The 22,202-nt window shown below is 42.6% G+C and overlaps 2 protein-coding genes across 3 annotated transcripts; both read left to right on the forward strand.

The window, feature by feature from the left end:
- Positions 1 to 352: 352 nt before the first annotated feature.
- TRIM13 (tripartite motif containing 13) lies at positions 353 to 6,869 on the forward strand. Of its 2 annotated transcripts, none has more exons than XM_030968831.1 (2): positions 353 to 588; positions 5,582 to 6,869. In XM_030968831.1, the coding sequence occupies exon 2, from the start codon at positions 5,585 to 5,587 to the stop codon at positions 6,812 to 6,814; it is 1,230 nt and encodes a 409-aa protein (XP_030824691.1). In that variant the 5' UTR covers positions 353 to 588; positions 5,582 to 5,584; the 3' UTR covers positions 6,815 to 6,869. The 2 variants fall into 2 exon arrangements, with proteins under 2 accessions (XP_030824691.1, XP_030824609.1); XM_030968749.1 differs by lacking the exon at positions 353 to 588 and adding an exon at positions 609 to 770.
- A 1,057-nt stretch (positions 6,870 to 7,926) lies between these two features.
- On the forward strand, positions 7,927 to 14,903 carry KCNRG (potassium channel regulator). The gene is made up of 2 exons (XM_030968958.1): positions 7,927 to 8,996; positions 10,840 to 14,903. The coding sequence occupies exons 1-2, from the start codon at positions 8,419 to 8,421 to the stop codon at positions 11,090 to 11,092; spliced, it is 831 nt and encodes a 276-aa protein (XP_030824818.1). The 5' UTR covers positions 7,927 to 8,418; the 3' UTR covers positions 11,093 to 14,903.
- Positions 14,904 to 22,202: the final 7,299 nt, after the last annotated feature.

The raw sequence follows: 22,202 nt of genomic DNA on the forward strand, positions 1-22,202 counted from the left end.
GGTCCTCTGACATCTCAGCACTTCCAGATTTAGTTTCATAGTCCTGTAACTAGAATGTTCTTTCAAGTGGACATGGGATCTCTTCTGCTCCATCTCCCTGGGACTAGGCAGTGTTTTGTGGAAAACCTGCACTGGTTTTACAGGCCACGTTAAATCTCCAAGAGATTCACCAGCTGGAAACGGTATAACCAGCGTGTTCAAGCAAATAAGAATGAGTCGCCCTCCTTTTATGAAGCACATAAGGCTATCTGTCTCAAATTATGTTTTCTTTTAATAAGTGCTTTCGGAAGGTGGCAGATCCCCAGCAGGATTGTCACCCGGCAGCGCCCCTCCTTAGGCTGTGCAACGTGCGCCTGTGAGCAGCAGGCTCAAGTGTAATTTAACACAGTTAACAAACAACAGAAACCCGTATATATCTCGGCGGAGGCACAGGCTGCAGCCTCGACCGCCGCCTTAGGCAAGCAGCATCCACCGCCGGCCCTCTCCCGGCAGCTCCGGAGGCCTTCCCGGCCGCTCGCAGGCAAGCGGAGGAAGGGAAGAGCCACAGCAGCTCCTGCCCCGGGGCTGGATCGGCGGCCGCGGGCCAAGGTGGGTGGGACGGCGGGGCAGCAGCTCCCGGCCCATCGCTCCGGCGGGCCGGGGCCGGGCGGCGGGGCGGGAGCGGCGGGCCCGGAAGGCGGGCGGCGGCCGGGGCGGGAGCGCGGGAAGCCGTGCGAGTGTCTGAGGCGGCCGGCCCCCCTGCCCGGCGCCCCGCGGCCCCGGCTGCCATGGTGAGTAGCGGGGCCCGGGGCCGGCGGGACGGGCGGGCGCGGCCGGGCGAGCGCAGGCCGCGGCTTTGTGAGAGGCGGCGGCAGCGCCGGGGCCGGAGCCGCCGGTAGCGCCGTCAGCCGCCATCCCCGCTGTGCTCGGCGGGGCGCGGGCGGACCGGCAGGGCCTCCCTGCCCCGGGCTGCGGAGCCCGGCGGAGCGCTGAGACCCCCGGCGAGGCCAGGGCCGGTGGCTGGCTGCGGTGCCGTCGTTTAGGGGCGATTCCCCGCTGGAATTGGAGAGGGGGGTTGTAACCAGGAGCAGCAAGGGAACCTCTGCCAGGTCAAGGGACAATGGGGGTGAGCGCGGGGCCAGCGTTGGGGCAGCCCCTGCGCTCGCCAGACCGGCCAGCCCTGGGGGTGAAGCGGTGTTCATGGGGCTGTGAATGCACTGAGCACAGATGGCTTATTTCTTCCGGCCTTCCTGTCTTTCGAAAGTCTGGACATGTTGGATCTGCCTGGTGCTCCTGGAAAAACCTTTGGCCATGAAATACCAGCTTTGAAGCATGGGCAGTTTACCCAGGTCTTTTTGACTGTCTGGATAGCAACCTTCCAGTAGCTGAAAGGGGTCTACAGGGAAGCCAGAGAGGGACTCTTCATCAGGAACTATAGTGACAGAACAAGGAGTGATGTGTACAAACCGAAAGAGGGGAAATTTTGTTTAGATATTGGGAAGAAATTCTTTACTGTGGGGGCAGGGAGGTTTGCCCTCCCTGTTTGCCCAGGGAGGTTGTGGATGCCCCAGTCCTGGCAGTGTTCAAGGCCAGGTTGGGTAAGGCCTTTGGCAACCTGGTCTAGTGGTTGGTGTCCCTGCCCATGGCAGGGGGAGTTAGCACTAGATAATCTTCAAAGTCCTTTTCAGTCCCTTAACATTCTATGATCCTATGTTACCTACTGCTCATAGAGATCAGATGTTCCCAATAAAATGTATACAATGACCCTCTGTCAGATTGCAGTTTCTCTCAGTGGAGTGAACAGGGTTAAGATCATAGCTGCTGGAAGGAGGATCTTCCATCTCTCTTCCCCTCTGTGTGGGACTCTTTTTCAGGGCTGATTCAACACACCATTCTGACAGAAGGCTGGTGAAACTGCTCATAGGGGGTCCTGACACAGACCAGGGGCCTTGCCAAGGAAGGGAGATGTGACCTCTCCTGACTAGCTCAACTGCTTGTAGAAATGTAGCTTCACTTGGTTAAGTGTCATTTAGAACAGTTACACACCATTGCAGGAAACTTGTAATCCAGGGGTTATCTTTTTGGTTGTTTTGAAGCCTGCTGAAATTCTGGTTTCGCTTTCAGCATGCTGCTGGCTGATAAACCAAACTTCTGTGCTGAGAAGCATGCTAAATGAATTTTTGTCTAGAGTGTGGGAAAAAGCTACTGTGGTTGTTTTTGCTTTTATGGTTTGATGTTTTTTGTCATTCTTCTTCCTAATGATAAAACTGTGCAAGTTGCTGTTTCTGATGGGTGACATCTGTTGGGTTTGTACCCAGAGATGCTTTTGGTCCATGTGCTACAAGTGGGGAATTCCAGGGCCACCCAAACCTGGGTCAAACGTTACACAGAGAAATTCCCAGTGGAAAAGTTGAAATCATCACACAAATACCAGGTTGCTAAGGGATGTTTCAATCCACAGACAATGTACTGTCTGAAATTAAAGAAGACAGAAGTTAATCTGTCCAACCAGTTATACGGGTCTTCAGTATCTTTGGTTTGGCATTTGTGGTGTTGTAAGAGGAGGAGGTGGAGAAGTTTGTAGACCTGCCCATTTATTTTTAAAAATCCAGTGTTTTTAGTGATGTTGTATAAAGGTTTTGAAATTCTGTTATATTTATGAAGCATAATTATGTAATTCAATAAGTGGGGTTGAAATGCAACAGGATAGTTTTAGTTGGATCATGAAGACTTTTTGTGTATGTTTTTTGTATTTTTAGGAGTGTGAAAATCTTCAGTGTTTGTCCTGCAATTTTGATGGAAAATGTTATAGTAAGCATTTTCTGCATTGGTTTGCAGTTCTTGCTGTCAGGCATGCAAAGTTGCTTTTCCAGCTCCCTAACTGGGAAGTAAAATCCTCCCTGGTAGAGGAGATGGACCAGAGCAAATATTTTCTGCCCTGTGCATTTCCATTTACTAAGAGATGGAAAACTGTCATTTTAATTTTGTAGTTAGTGTCCTCTTAGCACATGAGCAGAACTGGTCTTTGTGCTGCTACTGTGGCTAAAAGCTCTGAGTACAAGTTGGAAAGAAAGAGCTGCTCACAAAAAGGAAGATTCAAGAGTGGAGGGATGAAATTATCATCTTCCTGTCACTAGGAAAAAGATGGAAGAGAAACGTTGCTTTGAGAGCATGAGAGGTGCTTCAAAACTACATTCTCCTCATAGAAAATGAGGTTTCTGAATGGGATCTATGGGCTTACAGGAAACCTATTAGTTAGAGTTATTAGACCTTTTCTCTGAGACTTTTTCTCCAGTTGTAGTGGTGGCTTCTTCTGCCTCCTAACTTTAGTTCTGAGTAAAAAAGCTGGCAACTTTTCCAAAGTCTCTTTTTTCCAGCAAGCACAGAAAATATGTGGAGGGGCATAAGCACATAAACATGGTTGTCTCAAGCATTCTGACTGTCACGCTGTCACAGGGATTGGGAGGGAGGGTCCCGCTGAGGCAGGGAAGCACTGTTGTGAGCCAGCTTCCCTTTCATTGCTGGGCTTGCTAGTCAGCCTGGAGGCTCAGGTTTAGTGTGCCTGCAGCAAGAGAAGGGTCAAGTCCTGGGCACCTCACTAAAGGGGGCTCCCAGCCCCGCCCCCCATTTCCTGAAGGCCTCTAAGGGCTCACTGTGCGTGTGCCAGCAGCAGCAAATGGCACAAAAATGAGGGGATGTGCCCTAGGGAAACTGTAAAAGGGAGGGGATTGGTCCCAGGCTTTTGTTGATCCTGGATCTGGACTGTACACAGTGGCAGGACCAATGTGGGATCTAAGGACTGGTGGTCTTTTTCCTTCACTTTCTCTATTTTCTGTCTTTACTCTCTCCTCTCTTGTTCTATCCCAGCAATCGGATTTTACCCCCTGCTCTGTGCTGAAGTTTGCTGGGAGAGTTGGGAGCTTGGTAAAGTTCATTGTAAAAGTCAAGAGCTTGTCAGGCAACACTTGTACAACTAAATAGCAGGATGGCTGTGGGAGTTAAGGTGGCTATGTAATAAAGGATAAGAGTTCCCTGACACTGGACTGCTGTCTTTGTTCAGCCCACTGAGAAGTTCTACTGAATTTTCAGGTTGTGACAATCCTTCCTCCTCACATGGAAAGCACGGGAGGTTTGCTTACACTTCCCAAGAATAGCTTTTACTGTGAAGTCTTACTGGGACTATTGGTCCTTTTGTGAAGGAAAGTCAGGACTGACCTCACTTTTCTTCCTGACAGTGAACTTTACTCTATTTGTCCTGTGCAGCGTGGATCAGTGGTATTGTTTTTATTGCTCTATTTGTCCTGTGCAGTGTGCAGCTCTGTTCTTGGCTCCCATGTTTTCCACTTCTTATTTCTTTGAGGGGACAGAAACCTTAGAAATTACATCAAAACTAATGAAGAGCTCATTCACATGACTTGATGTCACAGCAGTACTTTGATGCACTTTTCTGTGATGTCTTTCAATTTATAAAAGGAATTTTATACATATATATGAATATATGTTGTATAATACGGAAGGAATTTATGCAAGGGAAGCATCTTGCTAATTATAGCTCAAAACAAAGTGTTTGGGAGCTTTGGATGATACAGACTGTCACCCACTTTGGTCTTTATTGTCTATTTGTTTTCTTAGAGCATGCTGTAAGTTACAAAGTGTCTGCATCTCAGAACTTGGCTTCAGGTAGAGGCAGGGGGAGGGCAGTGTGCTGGGTCCCTTCACTGAGACTTTCCAGTAGGAAGGATTACATGATAAATATTCTTCCTGTAGGTTCTCTCCACAGAAAGAAATCGCTGGGATGTGAATGCTGTGAGAATGAAATTGGAAATAGAGATTGCAGATGAGTAAAAATATTTCACAGTTTTGTTTCATGATGAATTATCAAGGGTTATGGGTGGCTGAAGTATTATTTGAAGTATTTTAACTTTGTGCTGAATGGCTCAATAGTAACACATTCAGTTGGTTATTTAAAAATACTGCAGGAGCAAGAGAAAAGCTAATTCTTAAAGCGAGTGGTGACTCTCTTTTGGCCTTGTAAGTAGAGCAAAAAGACACATTATGTATTCTGTAGCAGCAGAAACACTGCAACAGGGCTTTTTCAGTCACTTTTAGTATTGTCTACAGTACCAGTGCATGGGGTTGAAACTGGAAGCTTTGGATGAGCGGAGCAAGTAGAAAGTAATCAGATCTTAGCAGACTGTATTGGCTGTGTATCTTCTGTGCAAATCGCATTTCTGTGTATTGCATCAGCAAGGAAAGATGTAAGTCTTGGACTGTTATTATGAGTACATGAGTTATTTTCTTTAAGAATCCTTGCTGGGATTAGCAAGTGTTCTTTTCCTGCATTTCTAGTTGACAGTCCAAAAAAATGGTTCTGCCTGAGCATTGCACCATTCTTGTGCCTGCCATTTGCTGGCCAGGTACCACAGCTAAGGGGAACTGGCTGCAAAAGCCCAGCTGAGGCTCTGTCTTAAGGATTCTGGAGGAAAAAATACATCCTTTTCTCACTGAGATGTGTCTCAGATGGAAATTGGTTTTTGTATGGTCTCCTTGAGGGAGAAATAAGTTTTGTAAGTTCTGTTACCATCTTTTTTCTCTTTCCTAGGACATGATGGAGCTCCTAGAGGAAGATCTGACCTGTCCCATTTGCTGTAGTCTGTTTGACGATCCTCGTGTCCTGCCCTGTTCACACAATTTCTGCAGAAAGTGTCTGGAAGGAATTCTTGAGGGAAATGTGCGGAATGTGCTTTGGAGGCCATCCCCTTTCAAGTGCCCCACATGCAGAAAGGAGACTCCTGTCACTGGAGTCAGCAGCTTGCAGGTCAACTATTCCCTGAAAGGTATCGTGGAGAAGTACAACAAAATCAAAATAACTCCAAAAATGCCTGTGTGCAAAGTGCACAGCGGGCAACCCCTTAACATTTTTTGCAGGACAGACATGCAGCTGATCTGTGGGGTTTGTGCCACCCGTGGTGATCACACAAAGCATGTTTTCTGTTCCATTGAAGAAGCTTATTCCCAGGAGAAGCGGGCTTTTGAAACCTTGTTTCAGGGCTTTGAAACTTGGCGTTGTGGAGATGCCCTCTCACGGCTGGATACCTTAGAGACCAGCAAGAGGAAAGCTCTGCAGATGCTGACAAAAGATTCTGACAAAGTGAAGGAGTTCTTTGAGAAGCTGCAGCACACACTGGAGCAGAAGCGAAATGAGATTCTGTCTGACTTTGAGACCATGAAGCTTGCAGTGATGCAGGCCTACGATCCAGAAATCAATAAACTGAACACGATTCTGCAAGAGCAGCGGATGGCTTTTAACATTGCTGAGGCCTTCAAAGATGTGTCCGAACCCATTATATTTCTGCAGCAGATGCAGGAGTTCAGGGAAAAAATCAAGGTGCTCAAAGAAACCCCTTTACCTTGTTCCACTGTGGACATCAGTCCCACAATGAAGAGCTTTGATACCAGCCAGTGGAATGGAATAAAGCTTGTTGATGTGGACAAACTTTCCTTGCCTCAGGAAAGCAACACTTTCAAATTCAAGATTCCCTCGGTCTTTTCACGCAGATTTATAGTGAACTCTCTTATTTTCTTGCTCATTCTTGCTGTCACCAGAATGTCCTTTGTGGAGTCGGTCATTGACAATCTCCAGTGCTGGAAATCTCAGTTCCTTACAATTTGCTTGTCCTATTTGGCAGATACCGTGGAGATAGCAGATCATGCAGTCTTTTACTGGGAACAGATGACAGATGGAGCTTCACTGTTAAGAGAAAAGTGTAAAAACTATACATTGGTTGTACTGGATAACGTTGCACAGTTTGTGTGCAAATATAAACTGTTGTGAAGTGTCTGCTGGAATATAAGAACTAAGAGAAATCTGGGGGAGAAAACATGGAACTTCTTAAATTAATTGGTCTTTTCAGACTTCCAGTGAAAACATTCAAAGATTCAAAATGATTCCTAAACATTCATAATATTCACATAGTTTGAGCACTGCTAAACCAGAAAATGAAGTGGAGCTTTGAAAAACATTTTGTGGATTCTTCTTTCAGTGGTCATTATGGGAATATTACTCACTGTATATCATTTTTCTTACCAAAATACAGGGCCAAACTGTATCTTTAGTTTGATGTTAATGTAATTGTAGAATAAGGTAAAAGATTGTAGTTTTAAAAAAATTCTAACTGGGCGATTGTTTGGAAAGAGGAAGAAGAGTTGTGACTGAGGTGAGCACCTTGCTGACAGGTTTGCTGAGGACTGCCCTTCCACTGCAAAATGCAGTGCGCATCATCAGTGTTCTGGAACCAGCCTCTATCTGACAATGTTACTTCTCTCTGAAATAGCTATATGTTTTGGTTTGGTTTGGTTTTGTGGGGTATCTTTTGTATAACCAAATATTGTAATTACCCTGTGCATTTAGATTACATGTTCTATACAAAAATGTATCTTCAGGGCAAGCATAAATTCTAGAGGTAATAAGAACAAGCTGCAGGATGGTATGTGCTTTGCAGATAGTTCATACTTCGCAGTTTACTTTTCCAGCATCAAATTGTTGGGGTAGCTGGGCTGTTTTGTTAGATCCATGTTTCTCTGAAGCCACACTTTCTTAAAAACTGGCCTTAACATAAAGAACTTAGTGTAGTGAAAGGCATGCAGGGGTGTGCCACAGGAAGGCAGCCTGGGCTCTAGCCCTGCAGAGGTGGCAGGTAAAACAGCTGCTCTCCTGTCCCTCTCTGCCTCTCCAGATTGCAATTCCAAAAGCCAGGAAAAATGATTGGATGATTCCTGGAATAGGTTGTGTGATGCAGCAGGTGTATGGATGTTGGTGGTGTTTGAAGAACCTTGTATAGGTTCTTGTGCTGTTGCTGTATTTTTGTGTATCTCGTTTCAGGAGCTAATTGAATTTTCTGGTTGTATTGACTTGGCCTTAGATACAATGATTTAAAGGGAACCTTAATGAGTTCTCTGAAGTGCCCTTCTTCCAGGGCATACGGTACTGAAAATGTCTTGCCTGAAGCACATTTAACCTCTTTTTGCAGTGGCCGTGTGAACAGCAGTGCATGGAATGAAAACGTTGAACTGACATTTCTAGAAAACAAACATAATGTGTGCCATCCTTCAGGAATATTTGTTGGTCTCTCTCAAGGTTCATAAATTGTGACAGTCAATTCACTGTATTCTGGTAGTCCTTGCAAGCTGTTCATTTCAAAAATAAAACATTAAATTCCAAGAATTCAAAGTCTCCAAGCAACCAAACCCAGCAAACAAAACTATTGTACATGATATTTACATCTTTGTTGCCTGGGAATCCTGTTGCTGCTCCACACCTCGCTCCAAACACTTGCTAAAAGCATGCAATGGTTTTTGCAGCTGCCTTGCAGTTTAGGAAGGATCAAGTCACAGAGGTGTAGATCAGAGAGCTGCAGTTCCTGAGTGGCTGAGGCAGCCATGAGTAGTCGAGAGGTGGTTGTTCTGAGTGTGGGAGGTGTGAGGTTTGTAACCCGGGCTTCCACCTTGCAGCAGTTCCCTGAGTCCAGGCTGGCACGGATGGTGAGTGACGATGACCGGGAATTTAAACTGGTGAATGGAGAGTTTTTTGTGGACAGAGATGGAGCTTTGTTTAGTTACATCATGGACTTCTTAAGGACTCTCCAGGTGTCCTTACCAACTGATTTCTCAGACTATCAGAGGCTGCAGAGAGAAGCAGAATTCTATGGACTCTACCCCCTGGCCAACCTCCTGAGCCAAGAACATTTGCTGAAGCCGAGGGTGGAGATCTTGGAAGTGCGTTTTTCTCTCCAAGAAATGCAAGCCTTTTTCCGGATCTTTGGTTCCTGCAGTACCACTATTGAGGCACTAGCTGAGCAGATCACTGTGTTCACGGGGCAGCAGTCAGGACAGGGCTGGAACAGCCCTTTTCCTTCCCAGAAAACACTCGTTCCACTTCCTTTGGAAAGACCCTCTCATCATGATATGGTTTTTCTGTGTGGGACTGAGTATTCTGCTGGTGACCAGTTTGTGGCCAGGTACTGTGCCTAGAGTGACTTCTCATTACAGATGTGTCTTTGTGACTTGCAGTTCATGAAGTGCACACTATGTGCTAGCAAAGCTCATTTTAAAGAAACTGAAAGAAAAGAAATATGTTTCCTTCTTTCTGTTCAATGTTATCTTTTCCTAGTTCTGAAACACCCAGTTTAAATTGTTACACTGATTCGCCTGTTCTTCAGCTTCCTAAAGTGCTGTTCTTGATGTTTGTTTATGAATGATCTTGGGTTTTTGTCTCTCTGCAATTTCCTCCTCACTCACTGTAGGATTTCACAGTATCACCTTCCACAGAACATGAAAAACACAGTAAAATGAAGCAAAGGAAACAAAGTAAAGTAAATAACTGGGTGGAAGCCTAAAATCTCCACTAGCTTATGGTGCAAAAGGCTTTCATGTGGAAAACAGGAAACAGAGAATGGCAAGAAGGGTTAAAAACTCCATTGGAACTGAGACAGCATTTTGGGGACTGGAAAGCTTTTGTAGAACTTTTTATTAGGGGGAGGGAGAAAAGACAGATTATTAACTATATGCTTCACAGTGGATTTTCTTTGAATTCAGAGCCAGGTTCTGTTTTTATTAAGATAACTGTGTATCAGTAATTTTTGTGATAGCACTATTGTATTCTAATGACTACTTAGGTTTTTTAAACTATCTTTTGCTGGATGTCTCTATTGTATGGAGACATGTTCTTACTGTATAAGAAAATGTTAACCTAATTTGTCCTCTGTGGCTGTTAGAACATCTGGAATTTTATGGAAATTTCATTGAAATATTTCCAAAAATATTCTATTTGAATATATGAACCAACACAGCAGTCTTTTGATTATTTTTTAAAGAAAATAAAGTTTATATTTCTTCCAGCTTTCTCTGGCTAAACAATTAGAATGAAAACTACTTTGCCTTTGTGAAGCAATATATATGTTTGTGTGCCAAACCTTAACTTTGTAACATATTAGTAATTTTAATGGACTAGCAAATGGTTGAGTAGGTTATGGCAACTTAAGTAGAGGGGAAAATATTTCTTATTTTTTCATTTATTTCTTCAGATTTGTTAAAAATTTCCCTTTGCAGATCAATAGAAAAGCTGATCTTGAGTAATGAAAGAAGTAAAATTTGATTATGTTGCCTTGCTGAATTTCTGTCTCCTTAGTCTTTGTGGTGACATGGACTTTTTTGCCTTTCTTGTTCTTTCCATGAATGTTTGGTGTACTTGGCTGTGAACGGTGGAACAGTTTCACCTGTCAGTTTGTACATTTTGTAATAGTATTTTTACCTGACTTCTGCTCCTCAGAATGTCTGGATAGATTCTTACACTGTACTTTATATCAAATAAATAATTTGAGGCCATGTGAAAATGATTTTCATATTTGTTACCACATGACCTGCTGTACAAGATGACTTAGCAATAAATGTGACTGTTTGTAGAGAGAGACATCCTGTGTGTTGGAGAGTGATGCTCTTGCGGTGAATGTGACTCTGCTGTCCATTGTTTACTCTTACCTGAAAAACTTGCAGCATTGCAGAGCCTGCTGCTTACTTCTCCTCTGTTGAGACAAGATGGGGGTTGTCACAGATATTTCTTAAGAAAGTAAATTTTGTGGTGGAGGAGGGTGTGAAAGGGAAGCACTTCTTCCCCAGTACATAACTGGATGAACTGAGAATTACTCTTAATGAAGGAAAGAATCCAGTCATCCTAAAGGAAGGGAAAAATATCTGGAGCCTTGATTGCTGTAAACATATTGCAGCTGGGCTGATCTGTGCTGTAAAGTAGTTAAAGTGTGTTGTCACTGCTTTTGACTTTTTCTTCCCCCCCTCTGATTTTAGGTATGTTTCCATAAAGCCTGATGAGAGAAAGCTGATTAATGGCACTAACGTGCTAGGCCTGCTGCTTGACACTTTACTCAAAGATGGATTTCGCCTCATAAGCACCAGGACAGTCACCAGTGACGAGAAGGTTGAATGCTACACTTTTGAAAGGATGAAGAGGGCAGCAGGCCTTGCCATCATGGTGAACCAAACCCCAGGGAGCTCTGGGGTAGCACAGCCAAGGAGAAGCCAAGTACAGAAAGGGAAATAAGGGCTTTTCCTTCCATCTTTTGAATGTAGAAGGGGGATGTGTCAGCACTAGGGACATTTGTTTCTGTTTTGGCTTGTTTGAAACTGCAGCTATTGAGGGAAGTAACAAACACATTTTCTTTCAAGTATTTAGGGGAAAAAAATTGCTTTCTTGCCTTTTACCACTCTACCCTCTTTTAAGTTAAAGAAGCCCAGATTCAATACTGGGTTTGTGGACCAGATTTCAGCAATTCCAAGAGTTGTTGTTTTTTCTCTGTGGCTAAAATTTACATGAGGACTCAGAAAGCATCAGCCATCCTTTCCAGAAAATTGTTTTTATGTTCTGTGCTAATCTGCAAGTAGGTTTTAAAAACACGGTAATACATGAAGATGATGCAGCTGTCATCGCAACAGTTAGGAGAAGGGGCTGGGGGAGGAATGCAAACCCCAATGATTGATTAGTGCTTCTACTCACTGACTCTTGCAGTTGGCTGAGGCAGTGGGAGGGGAACATCCCGAGCTGTGCTGCTGTGTGGCTTTGTGAAAGCCATCACTGAAGTCTGTGAAATAATGTATGACTGTCTCTTGTCCTCTCCTCCTACTCTGGTGGCATTAAGATACTCTTTGGTTCTGAGAATTAAATTATAAAGATCTTTGTGAACAGAAGGTCAGTTAATTTTTAGTGCTTTCACCACAAAAAGGATGAAAATGTGATGAACAGCCCTTCAGATGAAAGAGTTTGTACAGTTTCAAGCAAAGTAGTGCAAATGATTTTTTAGTTCTTGTTAAGTACAACACAAGGCTTAGCAGTTAAGTACAACTTGTTAAGTACAACAAGTTGGAAGGCTTAGCAGATGTGGCTTTAAGAGCTTTGTTAGTACTGTACAAAGCTTTGTAAAGATGCCAAAATTAGCTCAGGTACTGAAAGAGGTAAGTTAATGAAGCTTTATAAATTAAGAATCTTCTGTCCTTCCATCAAGAAGATAGCAGTAACTTCAGGGATTCATTAGTTGCATCTCAGTTTTGTTGCTGGTAAAACACAGAATTCACAGAATGACTAGGTTGGAAGAGACTTTAAAGATCATAGAGTCCAACCCATTCCCCAACACCTCAGCTAAACAATGGCATTAAGTGCCACATCCATCTTTTTAAATGCATCCAGGGATGGTGACTCCACTACCTCCCCAGGCAGACAATTCCAGAACATTGTGAGTCTCTGTGAAAAACTTTTTCCTAATATCCAACTTATATTTCCTTTGACACACCTTGAGATGGCACCATCTTCCCAAGGCTTAGAACAGCCCAGGAGAGCTACTTTGGGCTTTCTTGGCTGACCAGTTAGATCTGGCTTTTCATTAGTTTTAAAATGTGAATGCATTACTTTATTTGCAGCACTTGATAATGGGGGTGGGACTCAGCCATCTGTTTCTTGCCTTAAGGAGTTTCAGTGAAATGGATCTTTCCAGACCAGAAAGAAGTGCCACTATTGGGCACCTCTTTTTCTGGGCTACTACTCTGGGGCATTTCAGCTTGACCCAAGTTCAGAAACTCAGTGAGGTCCTCTTTGCCTGTTCTAGAGCTGTTTGAGTTGAGAATAATGTGACTATGGGACTGCATTTCCCAGGCTGCTTACAGGTTATGTAATGAATGTAAGACTGAATGCTTCCACTTCAAATGGGATTTTTTTGGTTGGTAATGTCAATGTGTTCATATTTATCTTCAAGTAAGATATTTCTTACAGTGAGAACCATCATTCACTGAACAACCTCCCCACAGATGTGGTGGAGTCTCCCTTGTCAGAAATTTTGAAGAGGATACTAAATTATTTCATGGACGCTCTGTGTTGCATGAAAGGCTGGACCAGATGATCTTTTGAGTTCCCTTCCAGCCTGGCCTGTTCCATGATTCTGTGGAGCCCTTCTGTGAAGGTCTGTGCCAGAAAGCCTATCATGGTGGGCTTTGAGGTCACACCACTGTTGGGTGACAGAGCAGACAGGCTGTGTGGGATGACTGTCCCCACAAGTTGCTGTGCTGCAGACAACGCTCCTTGTTTGGAAACAATAACGTTGATTATTGGGTGAGTTACTGGCTGTGAATATTGTAGGTGGAGGGACTAGCCAATGTGAAGCACGAGACAAAAAAAAAAAAGCAAATTCTTACAAGAAAGATTAAAAAATAGACTTGAGGCTGTATTTAGACATTATGCCCTAGATGATCACCAATAGCAGTGATGTAAGCTGAGACAAGTTTCAGAACACCTCACAGTAACAATTACACTGTTTCACCTAGCACAAAAGTAGGGACACTTTGTTTTCCATGCTGCAGCAGCCACTTTGAAAATTGAAGTTTGGATTCCAATTTTTTTTTAATAAAGTGAAAGAAAAGACAAATACTTCAATTTTTAAAGAGCTGCAAAGTTTTTACCTATGCAATCATCCATGTTCCATGTCTTTGGCAAAATGAATGTTTGATACAACCATTTTAGTAACACTTTATGATGGGCTGAACACATGGGTTAATTTTTATTTAGCACAGCATCATTCTATAAATGCAATATTTGGCTCTGGAAAATATACCAGTGCAAGTTGCTGTCAAGTAAAGAACCATATGTGCTTTACCCTTGGGTAACAGTGTGCTGTGGCTCTGTGCTTCTTTTGGAAGCAAAGCACATGACCATCAACAAGCTTGTGCTTCCAGAATTCTTCCAGCATTTATTCTTACTTAGTTCTGAACTGAGAAGTATCACCTTCTGTCATTTTGTGTTCCTGCAGAGAACGTGATTAGGCTCTTATACAATGCTTTCACTTTGTTGGGGTTTTTTTGTTCATTTTTTAACTGATAGTCCTTAAATAAGTTTGACAGTATGTGTGTGAACAACCTGATAGAAATCTGTTGAAAGCTTCTGACTGATACTAGTAGGATACCCATGACTTCAATGAAAGATTGATGGAATAAATTAATTGAATTTAAGCTGGTTCTTCAAGGAAAACTCCTCACTGGGTTTCCTTATACAGAAAAAGGAAGCAGTGATGATAGAGCTACAGGTGTTGTGTAGCTTCAAGCTACAACTAAATAGCAGTAATTATGGCGGAACAGGTCAAATTATTTGCAGACAAATTAATATAAAAATAGCAGTGATTTACTAGGAGGATCTTCAGCTGGCCTTCACCTTGCGAGGTTATTTATGCCACTGCAAAGTGTTGCTGAGTCATGATGGCAAATTTTCTGTGCCCTCTTTGAAGTGGTATGCAATGTAACCTGCAGGCACTAGGGCAGGAATTTAGAAATAGTGGCCAATGTTTTTGCTGCTCCTTCCCTTCTGAAGCCCCAAACAAGCGGGGATGCAGCAGAGAGCAGACTGTGTGGTGTGTGCTCAGCAGAGTTATTCACATGGAAGGGAACAGCTGTACAAGTGAATTTGGCTGGTAGGAACTACGAGTCTGAGTGATTTTAAAAGCTGCTTCGTCAAAACCAGATTATGTGCTAAACTGAGTACTTCCACCCAAACCTTGGCAGGCAACTCAACTCTGGTATCTCACAACACAATCTTTGCTAGACTAGCAGTGTGTTATAGGTGACTTGGTTGTGCTTTTACATGTCACAGAACCAGAAGCTCTGATTGCTCACAGCTAGCTCTCTTTTTGATTAAATGGGAATGGTATTTTGAGACATTGAGACTTTTATTTTCCAATAAAAGTAATTTGTTATCCCTGACATAAACCGCTTCTTCAAGTCATTGCCAACTTTCTCAAGAAAATTCCTTTTTTTCCTGTAAAGATGCAAAATTTGCTGATTTCAGTAAACTTCACTGCTGTATTTGCCTTTTTATTCTTCCCTGGATTCAGCAGAAATGTGCAAACTGTTCTACTGCCTGCGATGCTAGAAAGGAACTGCCACAGTGCTAGGGCAGCCCCATTGCTCACAATGAGCTCTCTGTAGCTTTGTAACAGGCAAACAGACAGAGCCATAGGGGAAAAAGAAACTGAATAGTGAGGCAGCACCATCATCCTGTCCCACTCACGGGGACTGCATGGCATGGCAGAAGGAGATCATCCAAAATGAGGTGATAGCTTGTGGGATTTGCAAAAGGCAGATGATTCAGAAAAACAACACCTCAATTTGCTTTACATTTTCTCATCTTAATCACTTTTCCCTCCTTTATAATTGGGTGTCATCCTGTGTTTCTGTATTCAAGACTGTCAAGGGCTTTGCCAGTACAATCTTGTGATGCTGGTTGGATATCCCAACAGGATAGAGGTATCACACACTTTTTCCATCCCTCTGCTCTTGCAGCGTCTAACTGTATTGACTTCCTTTTCTAGTGATGGGTGACATTTTTTGTGCTTTTAAGTAATTTTTTGTCTCCTTCTTCACACACTGGGAAGTCTCTCTTGTGTTGTACTTATCCCTTTCAGGGACATGTCATTTATTTACCACTTGAATTGTTCAGTATCCTGCTGATACCAGGAAGGACAGAGTCTGTTGTGAAATACCTTCTTGTTCTTTGGGTATTGATTTCAATGACAGTTTATGAGGGTTTTTGTTTCTTTGGGAAATGCAATCACTGCATTCTTATAGGTTCTGCAGTCAGCACTCAGGCGATTGTATAAATGATTAAGAATAGATGTTTAAATAAAGCTCTATAAATTGATACAATAGACTAAGATACTATTTAGGTAGTATCTTAGATACAAAGACTGATCTCTATGTGCTGGCCATAGTACTGTGAAGTTTTCCCCTTTACTAAATAACTCAAAACCATTTTTCACTTACCTTCATGACTGAATTTCATGGAAGTAGTAGAAGATCCTCCCTGCAATGCTGTATATGAGGAATTAATAGCCATAGGGCAAAACAATGATGCTGCAGTAACTGCATCATGCCCAATGATAGTAACTTCTGTAAACTTTGGAGAAACTTTTCTGCCCAGTGAACTCTTCCCAGTTTCTACCTATTTTGGTTAGTTTCCAGCTTTCCAATGCTCAAAAATAACTCCCTTAATCTGACCCGAGCAAGTCTGATGTGCTTTTGTCAGTCTCTTGAGTGGGTAAGTCTCAGGTACATCCAGCATAACCTGGGTGATATTTTGTTTTGATCCACAGCTAAATTCAGTACCAGAAAGCCATCAGAGTGGATCAAAAGTCCTGTTTGAGTTCACAACGAAAAGTTCAAAACTTTGAATTTTTTTTTTTAAATTTGTTCCTAGATTGCTGGAAAGTGTTACTAAATATTCATTGAGAAACCAGCTGGGAATTATCCAAGAAGAGGAGGGAGGCTCAGTGCCTCTTACTCCTTCTCTCTGATTTGTGCTGAACCATTGCCAGGCTTTAACTTTACAAGGTTTATTTTTATCGATTTTCAACAATAAACAGTGGGAGTATCTTCAATAAAAGATTTACAGTGCATCGTGAAGAAATACAACTCCCTACCACATATTATATTGATCTATTCCCAAATGCTACCGAAACAGCCTATAAAACCCCAAATGAAGTCCAGTGATGGAGAACTTCCTCTCTCTAGTGACAGATGCATATGACTGTTATGTCTTCAGAAGACAATAAAAAGGAAGGGAGTGACTCTGCTTCTTTGACCATATCTTCAACAGCCCAGTTAAATCTGTCAACTCAATGTAATCCACATAAATAACAAATTTGGGAACCAAGGGAACAGCTAGTGTGTCTGGATTTCCATTCTTTGAAGCTGCCTCTCCTGCTGCAGTCAGACCATAATTAGTCACAGAAGTCTTGTTGTAACTAGTACATGGATGGACCAACAATGACTTGAATAGTCTGGTTCTGCCTGAAGATATGCTTGGAGTCCTGAATATTCTCAAATGGGTGAGTGAGATGTAAATCACTAGTCATCATATAAAATACAAATAAATCTCACTTCTGTTAAAAAAAATATTTTTAGACCATCATGTAGTTTCTGTTGAAATAACCTCCTGAAGTGTGATCTGATGTGTAAATTTTTCCAAGAATCATTCCTCCATTTCTACTCTGTTTTCAATCTAATGGAATGGCTCAATAATTGCAGTCTTTTTTCTGGTCAGAAGGATGATGAATGTAGCCCTAAAGGTTGGAAACTGTAATGTGTACAAGTCTGCTGTAGAAAATTAATTTGGGGCTTTGCTTTCTAAGCAAGTTACTGTTACAGCAGTCAGCTGAGTGCTTGCTGAAACTGTGAAGAATTAAACATTGCAACATTGTTCCATCCTGATTCTCCATTGGAAAAAAAAAAGGCAATAGATTGGAAACATCAAGTCTGGGGTTTTACTGGTACTTTGGAGTCAGGAACTGAGTTTTCTTTGAATTTCAAAGGCAGTTTGTAGCTTTCATTGAGGGCCTTCTGAAAAGGCTGGTTTATGGTTTTTGTTTTTGTTCCCCAGTGATATCTAAACTGAGTAATAAAATAATTGCTGACATACCGGTTTATTTACAATGTCGTATTCAACAATAAACAGAATGCATGCTGATCCTTCCATCCTTTAATCTTTGTGGTTTTACTATGTCTTCAGCTTGCTCCTCAGCTGGGTCCTGGTAGAACACAGGAAGGGGCTACGTGGTAAGGGCAGGCAGAGATCCACAGAAGGTGGCAAACTCACTTTCTTCCCATTACAGAGAGGAAGTAAAGGAATAAAATTAGGCTGGAAAGAGTCATGGCCTTTGTGGGACCAAAGAGACACAACTTACTGTATTGAGGAGAGGACAGAGCTGCCAGAAATGTCAATGCCACAGAACAAGGAAATGCAGATCTCATAGGGGTGAACAAATAGGTAGGTAATACCTGCTACACAAACCTGGAAATGGCACAGAACATGGACAGGAGACTTAAATGTTCATGAAACTATAGGGATGTTTTATTTTTTTCCAATGTGTTAGGTTAATGTATCTATAGAATATCTTCCAGTAATAGCTCGCATACCTGAAGAAGAAAATATCTCTTTAGGAGGTAATTTCTGCATATGTGCTGTGAAGTGAAACATTGCAGGATCCAGACATCAGATGGATTAGTCATGTTGATACCTCACACCTGGAAACAGAAGCTAAGATTTTGGAGGTCAAATAGCTAAACTTTGAAGACAGAATAACATCACTGTTTTGGTAGTGCTGGGGTGATAAGCCTACTGAATACTTCCTGGGTATGTCCTGTTGGTGGCCTTTGTTTCAATGCCAGCTGCACTATGATGAGCACTAACCCTGTCAGTAAGTTCCTAGTTTTCCATAAACTGGAAAGGTATTTCCTGGAACAGACTGGTTTACCTTTTGTTTTCTCCATTTGTAATTCTACCCTTAAGTCATATGATATTCATTTGCTATCTATAGTTGTTCAAAACATTATCTTCTGAAGATGGCTCAGTAAACCACGGATCTCTAGAACACATTAATAGCTTTAAAATGGCCATGTCAAGAATGTAAGGGAAACACTGTATCTGCATGGTCCCTGATGTAACAGAAGCTTCTTCCATCATTGGTTAGGCTAAAACTGCTTTCTGCTCCTATTTTATAAGATTTGACAACTGAAGTGTGACAGTGCAATCTAGATTTCACTGTCTATATACAGTCCCAAAATCTCTACAAATACATGTTGGAAAAATGATGGGCAAATGATCATCTTTTTGCAAGATTCTTTTTTTTTGGAGGCTCCCTGCTGGAAAACACTCAGGCAGGCACAGGAACACTTGAGCAACTCCTCTTTTGGCTATAGTTTGTCCTCATAAGCTGTGTTATAAGAGCATCTTGTGCTAAGCTATTGAAAGTCTGACCCCTGGAATCACAGAATTTGGGTTGGAAGGAACCTTAAAGATTATCTGGTTCCAACCCCTCTGCCATGGGCAGGGACACCTTCCACTACACCAGGTTGCTTCAAGCCCCATTCAACCTGACCTTGAACAATTCCAGGGATGGGGCTTCCACAGCTTCTCTGGGCAACCTGTGCCAGTGCCTCACCACCTCCTGACCCATGATTCATGCTCTCAATGAGCTTCGGAGGTGGGCTCTGAGATTGAATAGAAAAGCTGAATGTTATACAAAGTCACAGAAGGCTAATGGAACATCAGACTGGTATGGTTTGGATCATCTCTGTTCTGTGCAGGGATCTATGCTGACTTCTTGTCTACCCTCAGGACCAAGAAAAGCCATGAGTGAAGGATGTAATGACAGTTCTTAGATCACTTACAGAGTGTTCAGGACATGCATGCATATGTGGGTTTTTGTTCTTCTGAAACAGGCAGTGACAAGCACACAGGTCTTATACTGGAGGCAATGACGCCTGCTAGAAAGACGACACAGTTCCTTCAGGCAGGGTGGGTAACAGTGTGGAAATAACTGTTTTGAAAGCTCAGAGCTCTCAGGGCTTTCTAACTTGGTAGTGATAAACTGCTGGCTGAAAACATTTCTCTGTATCCGATCTTTCAGCTGTAGGTATTTACATTTCTTAAGATCTGGGACAGCCTAAGTGAATACTGTACTGGAATTGGAATTGGCTCACCACCACCCTTCCCCATCCCTTGTCAAGAGATAAAAAGGGAATCTCTTTTCCATAGGAAAAGAAGCAGTGCTACCAATGATCTACCATGCCCTCATAAAACACCTTGTGACCAAAAGGAGTCAATTAGTGATTAAAATAGAAGACACAAATCTCTATGACAGTTGGTAGGCTTTAACACATTATAAAACCATTTCAGTGCTTGAAAGGAAGAGGTACAACTTTAAAAACATTCCAAATGTTCTGGTGCATTCAGTCAGACACTGACATGTGGATGAAAGAAGCAGGTGAACTGCAACACACAAGGAAGTTGTGTCTTTTTTTTCCTCTTTAAGTCTTGTACTGCTTTGCTGGAGGGTGTGTAGGCCTGCAGGGTTGGAAAGCCTGTGTTCTTGCGATGCCTGTAGTTGGCAACTGGTTTTACTTGTCTTGGGCATCTAAGAAGAGTGTGTACAATCCTGTCTATACAAAGAGAATGCAAAGCATTGAATAGGTCATTGTGCTTCAAAAAACCCATAAATACTTTTTATCAAGATGTCTGTCTCTGGAAATGTCACTACTGCACCATATCTAAATTCCTTTCTAGATGTCTGTGGCAATGCTTACCATTTCAAATTAGCATTTGCAATATTAAATAATAACAGTCTAGAGACCCTCATTTTCAGAAGGTAATTCTTTCTGCAGCAGAGATAAAACTTCAGCACTTTTTGCTCCAGGTGTCAGTATTTGCTATCATTGGAGGCAGCTTTCACAGAATCAATTAGCTTGGGAAACACCTCTGAGATCAAATCCAACCTTGTCAACTGGACCTTGTCAACACCACCTTGTCAACTGGACCACGGCACCAAGTGCCACATCCAATCTTTTCTTAAACACCTCCAGGGATGGTGACTCCACCACTGCCCTGGGCAGCCCATTCCAATATCTAATCACCCTGAGAAGAAATTCCTCCTAATGTCCAACCTAAACCTCCCCTGGTACGGTTTGAGGCCATTTCCTCTCAACCTCTCGCTTGTTACCTGGAACAACAAACAAGTTCTCTGCAATTACCTAAAAGGATGTTGTAGCAAGGGGTCAGTCAGTCACCCAGGGTGTCAGGATTTTCTCCTAGATAAGTGACAAGATGAGAGGAAGTGGCCTCAAGTTGTGCTAGTGTAGGTTTAGATTGGATAGCAGGAAAACTTTCTTCACTGAAAGGGTGGTTAGGCATTGGAACAAGTTGCCCAGGGAGGTGGCGAAATCACCATCCCTTGGGAGGCTCAAAAGGCATGTGGGTGTGGCACCTGGGGATATGGTTTAGTGGCAAGCATAGTGGTGCTGGGTTAATGGTTGGACTAGAGATCCTGGGGGGGTCTTTTCCAACATTAATGCTTCTGAATCTGTGAGATGCTGAAAAATAAAGGAAGTTCCCATCTCTATAAGCTGCCCTAGTGTGAACCACACCTACTTCTACTGGGGTAGGATGTCCAGCTAAACAGAACTGTACAGAACCTTTCAGTCTTCTGGTTCTGACTAAGCACAGGAGTATTTTATATGGAACTAGTCCCACAGGATGCTGGAAGCTTATAAAAAATGATCTCTGACTACCAGCAGAGTAGAGAATGTTTGAATCAATACTGAAGGCCAGACACCCATTGAAGTTTGAGGGGTGATTCTGAGCCTGATTTGACAGGGAGGAGCCTGATTTCTCTGATGAAGCTCAGTATTCAAAAGTGATTCAACCTTGCTATAATTTTGTTGCTACATTGTTACTGATAATTTCTCTGGAATTATGGCTGCCAAAGAATCCAAGAACTGTAGACCACTGTATCATGAAAATTCCAGCTCTGTATGATTGGACTGCCTGGTGTTCCCAGGTCTGAACTGTGCTTCAGAAGAATTTATGTAGGATAAAATCAGGATCTGTTTTGCAAATGTTCTGTTCCTTGTCTCCATCTAATCAAGGTCTAGCCATGTTAGGAGACTTGCTGACAGCCTAGGACAAGAAGTTAGAAAAGCAAAAGAGCTCTGGTCTTTCTCAAGTGTTTCTGCTCAGGCAAACTAGAACCAGAGGCCAGGTGCCTGTATCACTTGTGACATCTTGAGGCAAGATGTTTCACTTGCTCAGCCTTCTTAGAAGATACATGTGATGCTCATCAACTCAAGTAAAGTGTATCTTATGTAGGCAGTCTTTAATGACGCCACAACATTACACAGCAAATGTCTGAATGGTAGGGAGGTCATGCTCATTCATGGGGTATGCGCAGACATGGAATTCTTCCTAGGCTGAAGCAATTTCTCCTACCAGAGCAGAAAAAACCCAAACCCAACAAACCAGAGATGCTACAGTTTCTTAACTAAACACATCTTAACAGTTATTGAAGTGCTAATATAAAAAGTAAGAAAGTAAGAAAATACTAATGGAGATTAGTGAAAAATAAAATTACTACTATCATTGGGTAATGAAAAGCTCTGTGTAGCCACTGGCAGTCTGAAGAATGAGGGGCTGGTTTAACACTACTTTTGCACAAAGAAATGCAGCTATTGCTTTCACAGGTGCTGCTGAAAAATGTTCCTGCTCTCTTGGTATTCATGGGTACCGATGGCTGCCTGCAGCACCCCCATATCAATGCACAACACACACACAGAGAAGAATTACAAGTATT

Source organism: Camarhynchus parvulus, chromosome 1 (assembly GCF_901933205.1).
Source record: "Camarhynchus parvulus chromosome 1, STF_HiC, whole genome shotgun sequence".
In the NCBI taxonomy this organism is placed as follows: Eukaryota; Metazoa; Chordata; class Aves; order Passeriformes; family Thraupidae; genus Camarhynchus; species Camarhynchus parvulus.

Excerpts from the sequence above, each read along its gene's own strand:
- KCNRG (XM_030968958.1), top strand. The coding sequence starts at position 8,419 with ATGAGTAGTCGAGAGGTGGTTGTTCTGAGTGTGGGAGGTGTGAGGTTT. Across the intron at positions 8,997-10,839 it reads GGTGACCAGTTTGTGGCCAG|GTATGTTTCCATAAAGCCTG; the intron begins GTACTGTGCCTA and ends CTCTGATTTTAG.